Below are 12,161 nucleotides of genomic sequence, written 5' to 3' on the forward strand. Positions count from 1 at the left end.
CACCAGGTGCACTATGGGAAGAAAGCGGCCTGGTCTGAGGAATCACATTACATCATGTGGGCGGCCGGGGGTGTGCGTCACTTACCTGGGGAGGAGATGGCACCAGGTGCACTATGGGAAGAAGGTGGCCCGGTCTGAGGAATCACATTGCATCATGTGGACGGCCGGGGGTGTGCGTCACTTACCTGGGGAGGAGATGGCACCAGGTGCACTATGGGAAGAAGGCGGCCCGGTCTGAGGAATCACATTACATGGGCGGCCAGGGGTGTGCGTCACCTACCTGGGGAGGAGATGGCACCAGGTGCACTATGGGAAGAAGGCGGCCCGGTCTGAGGAATCACATTACATGGGCGGCCAGGGGTGTGCGTCACCTACCTGGGGAGGAGATGGCACCAGGTGCACTATGGGAAGAAGGCGGCCCGGTCTGAGGAATCAGATTACATCATGTGGGCGGCCGGGGGTGTGCGTCACTTACCTGGGGAGGACAGGGCACCAGGTGCACTATGGGAAGAAGGTGGCCTGGTCTGAGGAATCAGGTTATGTCATGTGGGTGGCCGGGGTGTGCGTCACTTACCTGGGGAGGAGATGGCACCAGGTGCACTGTGGGAAGAAGGCGGCCCGGTCTGAGGAATCAGGTTACATCATGTGGACGGCCAGGGGTGTGCGTCACTTACCTGGGGAGGAGATGGCACCAGGTGCACTATGGGAAGAAGGCGGCCTGGTCTGTGGAATCACATTACATCATGTGGGCGGCTGGGGGTGTGCGTCACTTACCTGGGGAGGAGATGGCACCAGGTGCACTATGGGAAGAAGGCGGCCCGGTCTGAGGAATCAGGTTACATCATGTGGACGGCCGGGGGTGTGCGTCACTTACCTGGGGAGGAGATGGCACCAGGTGCACTATGGGAAGAAGGCGGCCTGGTCTGTGGAATCACATTACATCATGTGGGCGGCCGGGGGTGTGCATCACTTACCTGGGGAGGAGATGGCACCAGGTGCACTATGGGAAGAAAGCGGCCCGGTCTGAGGAATCACATTACATCATGTGGGCGGCCGGGGGTGTGCGTCACTTACCTGGGGAGGAGATGGCACCAGGTGCACTATGGGAAGAAGGCGGCCTGGTCTGTGGAATCACATTACATCATGTGGGCGGCCGGGGGTGTGCATCACTTACCTGGGGAGGAGATGGCACCAGGTGCACTATGGGAAGAAGGCGGCCCGGTCTGAGGAATCACATTACATGGGCGGCCAGGGGTGTGCGTCACCTACCTGGGGAGGAGATGGCACCAGGTGCACTATGGGAAGAAGGTGGCCTGGTCTGAGGAATCAGGTTATGTCATGTGGGTGGCCGGGGTGTGCGTCACTTACCTGGGGAGGAGATGGCACCAGGTGCACTATAGGCAGAAGGCGGCCTGGTCTGAGGAATCAGATTACATCATGTGGACGGCCGGGGGTGTGCGTCACTTACCTGGGGAGGACAGGGCACCAGGTGCACTATGGGAAGAAGGCGGCCTGGTCTGAGGAATCACATTACATCATGTGGGCGGCCGGGGGTGTGCGTCACTTACCTGGGGAGGACAGGGCACCAGGTGCACTATAGGCAGAAGGCGGCCTGGTCTGAGGAATCAGGTTACATCATGTGGGCGGCCGGGGGTGTGCGTCACTTACCTGGGGAGGACAGGGCACCAGGTGCACTATGGGAAGAAGGCGGCCTGGTCTGAGGAATCACATTACATCATGTGGACGGCCGGGGGAGTTTGTCACTTACCTGGGGAGGAGATGGCACCAGGTGCACTATGGGAAGAAGGCGGCCTGGTCTGAGGAATCAGATTACATCATGTGGGCGGCCGGGGGTGTGCGTCACTTACCTGGGGAGGACAGGGCACCAGGTGCACTATGGGAAGAAGGCGGCCCGGTCTGAGGAATCACATTACATCATGTGGACGGCCGGGGGTGTGCGTCACTTACCTGGGGAGGACAGGGCACCAGGTGCACTATGGGAAGAAGGCGGCCCGGTCTGAGGAATCACATTACATCATGTGGGCGGCCGGGGGTGTGCGTCACTTACCTGGGGAGGACAGGGCACCAGGTGCACTATGGGAAGAATGACATCTAGAGGAGGCGGTGTGCCAGGCCTGCCTCCTGTGGGGGTGTGTGACGTGTACCGGTGTATAGATAAGTACCCCCTCCCCCGATGCCCCCATTGATCAGGTTCCGGGCAATACACGGGGCCACAGTCTCATCAATAAATTGATTTATTTAAAAGAATATGTTACATTAATTACACTAAGGTGACTGGTACTGAACGAGATTAGATTGTTAGCTCTGGAACATGACGTTAAACACTGGTGCGCGCTTCTGGCTCTCAGCAACAAGATGAACGTCCTGCCGGGAACCGCGTCCGGGTTAGAATTCTCCAAAATAAATTAAAAAGAACATAAAGAAGTCCACACTGGGGAGGGGGGCGAGCGCTGTCCAGCCGCTCCCGCAGCCGGCGACGGTTATTGCTGTGATATGGGGGGGGGGGGGGGGGGGAGCTGTGGAGGGGAACAAGGCAATGTCGAGAAGGAAGACCCCCGCCCACTACGCCCTAACCCTCCCAGGACCAGACAAATTACACAACCACCATCATCTCCGGGGGAGGGGCAATACCACGTTCCCATTTGGCACAAGTATATAGAAGGTAGCACTTCAGATTGATCCCTCGCGCCCCCCCCACCAGCACGGCCATCGCCTCTGTTCCCCTCCCCGGGTGCAGACATTGTGAAATGTATGACAGATTGAGTCCCGTAAAATAGATTCTTCACCCCTCCCCGCGGCGGCAGGGACCTCACGGTCCTGTTACTGCTGCAAATACTGACGGTTATCCTTGGAAGAAACGGCGGCAGATCCTGACCCTTCCGAAATGGGGGGGGGGGGGGGGCGGCTGGAGCACGGGGCGGGAGTAGTGTTAGGAAGAAGGAAGGGGTTAAGTCACATGCAAGGACTACAACAGGGGCCGGGAAGGGGGGGGGGGGGTCCAAACTACAGAAAGCAATGGCAGGACTGAGAACGTCGGGCGCAGGCCTGGATGACACCGAAACGGATCCTCAGCAGAGGTCTAATGCTTGTGTGGAATGGTGAACCCCTGCCACGCTGCACAGAGCAGCCCAGTGCTGAAGAGGTTAACACATCAGTCCGTCTTCATGACAAGTGACAGGAACGATGGGCGGGCCCCGCCGAGGGCTGCTAAGTGCTAGTGTCCTTGTGCTGCAATCGTACAATCTGAAAGATGTTCTGTGGAGAAGACGAGAGGGAGGAGTTACACAGAGGACGGCCCACATCACATGACATCACATATGCTGCAAGTGCTGGAGGCTGGATAAAGCAGGGGTGGAGCAAGACAGCGCAGCCTGGGAGGGGCAGAGCAGTGACCCGCCCCCAGGGGGCAGGGGGACAGGTTACCTTGCTGCACGTACTGTCATTACTGCAGTTCTTATTGTCTTTATCCGTGGCTTCCTCTTCCACCTGGAAAAAGAGGGGAGACGGGGGTCAGATCTGGGGGCCCGGCCGGGGGAGAAGGAGAGGATTGGGGGAGATATACCTCTTTCCTCCACCTCAGCTCACAGAAGACCCTCTCAAAGCATTCATGCATGTAATTAAACTGCAAGACAGAAAATAACAATGTCACAGGGGGCGGGGCTGTGACTACCCCTCAGACAGGATATACAGGCAGCTTGTTAGCAGTAATAGATGTTCCTGTAGTATAAGGTGTGGATCACATGTCATTATATCAGTGATGTCATCAGCAGGGGGCAGGGCTGTGACTACCCCTCAGACAGGATATACAGGCAGGTTGTCAGCAGTAATAGATGTTCCTGTAGTATAAGGTGTGGATCACATGTCATTATATCAGTGATGTCATCAGCAGGGGGCGGGGCTGTGACTACCTCTCAGACAGGATATACAGGCAGGTTGTCAGCAGTAATAGATGTTCCTGTAGTATAAGGTGTGGATCACATGTCATTATATCAGTGATGTCATCAGCAGGGGGCGGGGCTGTGACTACCCCTCAGACAGGATATACAGGCAGGTTGTCAGCAGTAATAGATGTTCCTGTAGTATAAGGTGTGGGTCACATGTCATTATATCAGTGATGTCATCAGCAGGGGGCGGGGCTGTGACTACCTCTCAGACAGGGTATACAGGCAGGTTGTCAGCAGTAATAGATGTTCCTGTAGTATAAGGTGTGTATTATATCAGTGATGTCATCAGCAGGGGGCGGGGCTGTGACTACCTCTCAGACAGGATATACAGGCAGGTTCTCAGCAGTAATAGATGTTCCTGTAGTATAAGGTGTCTGATCACATGTCATTATACCAGTGATGTCATGAGCAGGGGGCAGGGCTGTGACTACCCCTCAGACAGGATATACAGGCAGGTTGTCAGCAGTAATAGATGTTCCTGTAGTATAAGGTGTGTATTATATCAGTGATGTCATCAGCAGGGGGCGGGGCTGTGACTACCTCTCAGACAGGATATACAGGCAGGTAGTCAGCAGTAATAGATGTTCCTGTAGTATAAGGTGTGGATCACATGTCATTATATCAGTGATGTCATCAGCAGGGGGCGGGGCTGTGACTACCTCTCAGACAGGATACACAGGCAGGTTGTCAGCAGTAATAGATGTTCCTGTAGTATAAGGTGTGGGTCACATGTCATTATATCAGTGATGTCATCAGCAGGGGGCGGGGCTGTGACTACCTCTCAGACAGGATATACAGGCAGGTTGTCAGCAGTAATAGATGTTCCTGTAGTATAAGGTGTGTATTATATCAGTGATGTCATCAGCAGGGGGCGGGGCTGTGACTACCTCTCAGACAGGATATACAGGCAGGTTCTCAGCAGTAATAGATGTTCCTGTACTATAAGGTGTGGGTCACATGTCATTATATCAGTGATGTCATCAGCAGGGGCGGGGCTGTGACTACCTCTCAGACAGGGTATACAGGCAGGTTGTCAGCAGTAATAGATGTTCCTGTAGTATAAGGTGTGTATTATATCAGTGATGTCATCAGCAGGGGGCGGGGCTGTGACTACCTCTCAGACAGGATATACAGGCAGGTTCTCAGCAGTAATAGATGTTCCTGTACTATAAGGTGTGGGTCACATGTCATTATACCAGTGATGTCATCAGCAGGGGGCAGGGCTGTGACTACCCCTCAGACAGGATATACAGGCAGGTTGTCAGCAGTAATAGATGTTCCTGTAGTATAAGGTGTGTATTATATCAGTGATGTCATCAGCAGGGGGCGGGGCTGTGACTACCTCTCAGACACACTTACATAAGGAGTGAATATTTTCACCCATCGTGGCTTTTTCTCTCCGCGGGCGTATTCGAAGCAGAAAGCCATGCCCTCCTCATCCGTGTCCCACCGCTGCATCTCGTCCCATTCGAAGGCGATCACCTGATTCTGGAGAGACGGGCAGTCAGGGGGAGGGGCAGTGGCGTACATGGAGAAGGGCCCCATAGCCAGGATAGACCAGGCCCCTCACACAGGACAGCAGCATTTCTGCCTAAACCTTGGACCATTTTGCCTCATTTGCTAAAAGTTGTTCCTTAAGGGTCCACAACAGTTTTGCGGACCGCACGTGGCCGGCGCTATGATAGAAATGCCTTTGAATAGGACACGTCCTATTTTTGTAGCGACAGCACATGAGAGAATGGGTCCGCAGGCGTTACGGGACGCATTTTGCAGACCTGTGAATGGGCCCTTAGAGGGTAGAGTCCCAGTACAAGAGGAGATAATCCCACCCAAGACTGGGCCCCATAGCAGTGGCATGGTCTGCCGCTATGGTAGTAACCCCCCTGAGGAGGGGGACAACCCCGTCACCCGCCTTACCTCCAGCTGCCCCTCCTCCGTACAGGCCAGGAGCTTGAAGTGCCTGATGCTTATGGCGGTGATGACGTGGCCTTTCCTGCGCGAGTCACATGAACAGTGCGGGAACATGATCTCGTTGTAGCCTTCACAGCTCCGCAGCATGTTCAGATACTGGAAGAGAGCAAGGTGAGAGCGCTGAGCGGGGGCCAGGCGACAGACCCCTCCCCCCAGGATCCTCGCTGTGTGCCCGCACTCACCATCAGCATCTTCCGCTGCTCACACAGCTTCTGTAGCTGATAGGCCTTATCCTCCGCCTTGACGTAACCCTTCTTGACGTCATCCACGGCCTGTAAGCAGAAGAGCAGCGATTGTCCCCTCCAGAGCTGCAGAAGTGGACAGAACCGCAGTTCTGCAGGGGACGGACACTAACCTGGTGGAAGAAGTACGAGACCGCCAAGTCGTTGTCCTTCAGCAGCGCCTCCTCAGACGTGGTGAAGAGCCACTTGCGCACGGTGAGGCAGGTGCCGGGCACCGCTGAGGTGTAGTTCTGGACATACAGCTTGTGGGGGAACTCGTTGGGCGCCAACTTCCGGACTGCAGAGCAAATGATAGGGAGAGTGTGAACACATCCTAACCGGGAACTGGCTGATAACAGAGAGCAGTAGCTTGCATGTGTAGGAAACGTGCCCCCCCCCCCAAGTGACCACCATGATATGGGCCCCTGGTGTCCCCCAGGCCTGGCTCCCCCAAGTGGCAGGGGATGGATCTACAGAGGCCTAGAAGGCAGGTCATGTGACCCTCGGGAAGCCGGTAAAGGCTGAGAACTCGCCCGGTACTGACCGAAGGAATGGTTAATGACCTCAAACAGCGCAAAGTAGTTAGCAGTGATGGCGTCCATCCCGATCTTGGCAGCGAGAGCCTGTGGGCACAGAAGAGGGTGAGAGGGAGCAGGAGCGGCAGCGGGCCCCTGGTATCACGCAGCGCCAGTACCTGGAACACCTGGTCTGTGGTACTGTTCTTCTTCACCCTGACGGTGGCGGTCGTCTTGTCGGGCAGCGCCACCCGCAGCTCCACATCAGACACTCCGTTATAGTTCTGTGGAGAAGGGAGAGGTGGCACACACGTGTCGTCATGGTAAAGACATGTCAGCGTCACGTGATCTCACCTCATCGGACTCCGACAGGAACTCCTGCATGATGTCACTCTCTCCAATCACCCGTATGGAGCACACTGCGCAGAAACACAAGATCCGTAAACAGCAGGCACCAGCAGTACAAACAAAGTCCAGTTGCTTGTGAGAACCCTTCTCCCGGACCCAATACTTGTCACAGCTGAAGGGTTGTTACAATGTATCCAGACCAGACAATCCGGTCACAGATAAAGTGTAACAAAGGAGAGTCTGGACTGGATACATTGTAACAACCCTTCATCTGCGACAAGAGCACTGTTGTCATTCACTGACAGCAAGCCGTCTGCTTGAGAAGTCAAGCTATAAACGTTCCAGCACTTTACTTCTATAGAACCGAATGGGAGGAATCTTACAGCTCCTCAGGGGCGTGTCCCATCGGCAGCCCCTCCCCACACACCTTTCTCCAGATACTCCTCCAGGCCCCTTCTGCGGGCGTCCAGCTGCTGCTCTGATAAGGAGAACGGCCATTTTCCTGGGAGCCGGGGAAAGGTGAAGTTGGCGAATTCTCGCTTCAGGTTCTGGTTCAGGATGGCGAACTCGCGATACCTCTTGGAGCAGAGCTGGCGGCCGGCCATGTAGACATTATAGACCTGCGGGGGGCGGGAGCCATGAGGATGGTGGCGGACGTCACAGTGAGCACACCAGCCGTCATACACTTACCACAAACTTCTCAGCGTTCTGCTCCACGTGCTTGTAGGTGGGGATGGAGATGGGGACGGCCTGCTTCTCCGTGTAGTCATAGAAGGACTGGCCCGAGGAGTCATCGCTGGGGTCCAGGTTCTCCGCCTCATGTGGGGGCACGGACAGGACGGTGAGGACCAGCTCCTTCTCTCCAGCCCGGATCAGGTCCACCACCTGCTTGTGTGTCGCCCCCTCCACGTTCACCCCATTCCTGAAGAGCAGAACGTGACAGGAGTGGAGACATGTACACCAGTGACACCCCCCTCCCCCCGCCAAGGTACGCCGGGCACAGTGACCTCCCCCCCACACCCGAGATACACCAAGCACAGTGACCTCCCCCCCCCCCCCCCCGAGGTACACCGGGCGCAGTGACCCCCCGAGATACACCGAGCACAGTGACCTCCCCCCCCCCCCCCGAGGTACACCGGGCGCAGTGAACTCCCCCCCCCCCCCACCCGAGGTACACCGGGCGCAGTGACACCCCGAGATACAGCAAGCACAGTGACCCCCCCCCCCCCCAAGTTACGCCAGGCACAGTGACCCCCCCCCCCCCCAAGTTACGCCAGGCACAGTGACCCCCCCCCCAGAGGCACGGTGACCGCCTGCTCCAATCCTGCCGTGTGACAGGAGACATGCTGGCTGGAGGGGTCACTTCCCCCCGAGGGCCGGGCTGACGTCTCAGGATGGGTCACGCGGTCTCCAGCCGGTCACACGCCGACAGGCAGCAGCACCGTGACCACCACAATGAGCGTTACGTAAGAAAAGGGGAAGTTACCCGGACGTGCCCCCAGCCCCCGCCATGTGAGGGACCAGTCACGTGGGCGTTACCCTCTTAAAGGGAACCAGACAACCGCTCCCAGTAACGACCCCGAAGCAGGGTCCTCCGAGCGGACCGTATGACAGGAAGGCTGACCTGTCGCCATTAGCAACCAATCACACCCAAAATCAGCTGTCCTCTGACTGGTTGCTATGGGCAACTGGAGCAGCCTTACTGTGAGACCTTCCAGCAGGACTACAACCCCCATCATACACTTACAGGAAGGCACAGACTTTACACAGGGGCTCCCAGCACCCCAAATAGATGGGGGGGGGGGGGGGGCTGGTGCAGAGGCTTCCCAGCAGCCAATCAGAGGGCAGCTTTCATTTTACCACAGGGGACTGAGCGGGAACCGGAGCGGTTGCTAGGGACGACGCCGCCACTTCCTGTCAGGCCCCGGGGATGCTGAGGCTCCGGTACTTACACTTCCAGGATGCGGTCCCCCTTGCGTATCCCGGCGCGGTCGGCGGCTCCCCCGGGTAACACCGCGCTGACGTGCTGCAGCGGGGCGTACAGCTCTCCGTTTATGCTCCGCAGCTGGCCGCCCTCGCTCACCTGGCCCCTCACATTAAAGCCATAACCGGACTCAGACTTAACTATCCGGACCACCCGCGGGCCCCCTGCCGCCACAAAGCCCGGGCCTCCGCCACCGTTCCGTTGACTAGAGTGGATCCCGTCCTCGTCCGCCATCTTTACACAGACCGGGAGGAGCGAAGCTAGCGGGAGTCACGGGACCGGCGCGTCACCCGCAGGGCATGCCGGGTGATGTAGTGCGGACGGCTGTCACCCTGAAGGGGCGGAGCAACCGCAGACAGCCAATCACTATGAAGAGGTGTGACGTGCGCGCTTCAAAGATAGACGGGAGAGCGAGCCAATCACTGTCCAGGAAGAAAGAGGCCAGCAACCAATCACAGGCAGCTGAGAGAGGCGGGGATATGTCCGAGGGAGTAGAAACAGGCGCCTGACTTTCCTGAGGTAAAAAGGCGGGAAAAGTGAACAGACAGAACACAGAGCAAGTGCAGAGCTCTCCTCAGATGTCCCCCAATGTACAGGCAGGTGTATAGCGATTATATACATACACACCGGGGCAGTAGTATACTGCTTATATACATACACACTGGGGCAGTATTATACTGCTTATATACATGCACACCGGAGCAGTATTATACTGCTTATATACATACACACCGGGGCAGTATTATACTGCTTATATACATGCACACCGGGGCAGTATTATACTGGTTATATACATACACACCGGGGCAGTATTATACTGGTTATATACATACACACCGGGGCAGTATTATACTGCTTATATACATGCACACCGGAGCAGTATTATACTGCTTATATACATACACACCGGGGCAGTATTATACTGCTTATATACATACACACCGGGGCAGTATTATACTGCTTATATACATGCACACCGGGGCAGTATTATACTGCTTATATACATGCACACCGGGGCAGTATTATACTGCTTATATACATACACACCGGGGCAGTATTATACTGCTTATATACATGCACACCGGGGGCAGTATTATACTGCTTATATACATACACACTGGGGCAGTATTATACTGCTTATATACATACACAACCGGGGCAGTAGTATACTGCTTATATACATACACACCGGGGGCAGTATTATACTGCTTATATACATGCACACCGGGGCAGTATATACTGCTTATATACATACACACCGGGGCAGTATTATACTGCTTATATACATACACACTGGGGCAGTATTATACTGCTTATATACATGCACACCGGAGCAGTATTATACTGCTTATATACATGCACACCGGGGCAGTATTATACTGCTTATATACATGCACACCGGGGCAGTATTATACTGCTTATATACATGCACACCGGGGCAGTATTATACTGCTTATATACATGCACACCGGGGCAGTATTATACTGCTTATATACATACACACTGGGGCAGTATTATACTGCTTATATACATGCACACCGGAGCAGTATTATACTGCTTATATACATACACACCGGGGCAGTATTATACTGCTTATATACATGCACACCGGGGCAGTATTATACTGCTTATATACATGCACACCGGGGCAGTATTATACTGCTTATATACATACACACCGGGGCAGTATTATACTGCTTATATACATACACACCGGGGCAGTAGTATACTGCTTATATACATGCACACCGGGGCAGTATTATACTGCTTATATACATACACACTGGGGCAGTATTATACTGCTTATATACATGCACACCGGGAGCAGTATTATACTGCTTATATACATACACACCGGGGCAGTATTATACTGCTTATATACATGCACACCGGGGCAGTATTATACTGCTTATACATGCACCACCGGGGCAGTATTATACTGCTTATATACATACACACCGGGGCAGTATTATACTGCTTATATACATACACACCGAGGCAGTATTATACTGCTTTATATACATACACACCGAGGCAGTATTATACTGCTTATATACATACACACCGAGGCAGTATTATACTGCTTATATACATACACACCGGGGCAGTATTATACTGCTTATTACATGCACACCGGGGCAGTATTATACTGCTTATATACATACACACCGAGGCAGTATTATACACACCGGGGCAGTATTATACTGCTTATATACATGCACACCGGGGCAGTATTATACTGCTTATATACATACACACCGGGGCAGTATTATACTGCTTATATACATACACACCGGGGCAGTATTATACTGCTTATATACATACACACCGGGGCAGTATTATACTGCTTATATACATGCACACCGGGGCAGTATTATACTGCTTATATACATACACACCGGGGCAGTATTATACTGGTTATATACATACACACCGAGGCAGTATTATACTGCTTATATACATACACACCGGGGCAGTATTATACTGCTTATATACATACACACCGGGGCAGTAGTATACTGCTTATATACATGCACACCGGGGCAGTATTATACTGCTTATATACATGCACACCGGGGCAGTATTATACTGCTTATATACATACACACCGGGGCAGTATTATACTGCTTATATACATACACACCGGGGCAGTATTATACTGCTTATATACATACACACTGGGGCAGTAGTATACTGCTTATATACATGCACACCGGGGCAGTATTATACTGCTTATATACATACACACCGGGGCAGTATTATACTGCTTATACAGTACACAGGGCAGTATTATACTGCTTATATACATACACACCGGGGCAGTATTATACTGCTTATACAGTACACAGGGCAGTATTATACTGCTTATATACATGCACACCGGGGCAGTATTATACTGCTTATATACATACACACCGGGGCAGTATTATACTGGTTATATACATACACACCGGGGCAGTATTATACTGGTTATATACATACACACCGAGGCAGTATTATACTGCTTATATACATGCACACCGGGGCAGTATTATACTGCTTATATACATACACACCGAGGCAGTATTATACTGCTTATATACATACACACCGGGGCAGTATTATACTGCTTATATACATACACACCGGGGCAGTATTATACTGCTTATACAGTACA

General features: G+C 53.5%; 1 protein-coding gene across 4 annotated transcripts; it reads right to left on the reverse strand.

Moving 5' to 3' along the window:
- Window positions 1-2,237: 2,237 nt before the first annotated feature.
- SNX27 (sorting nexin 27) lies at window positions 2,238-9,315 on the reverse strand. 4 transcript variants are annotated; one of them, XM_044273057.1, is made up of 13 exons: window positions 8,973-9,315; window positions 7,711-7,942; window positions 7,448-7,640; window positions 7,027-7,091; window positions 6,852-6,956; window positions 6,702-6,780; window positions 6,292-6,455; window positions 6,119-6,208; window positions 5,883-6,032; window positions 5,325-5,453; window positions 3,584-3,643; window positions 3,459-3,507; window positions 2,238-3,276 (listed from the first exon to the last, which is right to left on the reverse strand). In XM_044273057.1, exons 1-13 carry the CDS (start codon window positions 9,236-9,238, stop codon window positions 3,236-3,238), a joined length of 1,623 nt encoding a protein of 540 aa, XP_044128992.1. In that variant the 5' UTR covers window positions 9,239-9,315; the 3' UTR covers window positions 2,238-3,235. The 4 variants fall into 4 exon arrangements, with proteins under 4 accessions (XP_044128992.1, XP_044128991.1, XP_044128994.1 ...); XM_044273056.1 differs by having other exon boundaries at window positions 3,445-3,507; window positions 8,973-9,314; XM_044273059.1 differs by lacking the exon at window positions 3,584-3,643.
- Between the last annotated feature and the right edge of the window lie 2,846 nt (window positions 9,316-12,161).

Source organism: Bufo gargarizans, unplaced genomic scaffold, assembly GCF_014858855.1.
Source record: "Bufo gargarizans isolate SCDJY-AF-19 unplaced genomic scaffold, ASM1485885v1 fragScaff_scaffold_362_pilon, whole genome shotgun sequence".
Lineage (NCBI taxonomy): Eukaryota > Metazoa > Chordata > Amphibia > Anura > Bufonidae > Bufo > Bufo gargarizans.

Bases quoted from the DNA above. Each gene is read 5' to 3' on its own strand.
- SNX27 (XM_044273056.1), bottom strand. From the start codon at position 9,238: ATGGCGGACGAGGACGGGATCCACTCTAGTCAACGGAACGGTGGCGGA. The intron at 7,943-8,972 runs GTAAGTACCGGA...TCTGCTCTTCAG, and splicing joins GGGGACCGCATCCTGGAAGT to GAATGGGGTGAACGTGGAGG. The intron at 6,209-6,291 runs GTTAGTGTCCGT...TTCTGCTTACAG, and splicing joins TCTCGTACTTCTTCCACCAG to GCCGTGGATGACGTCAAGAA.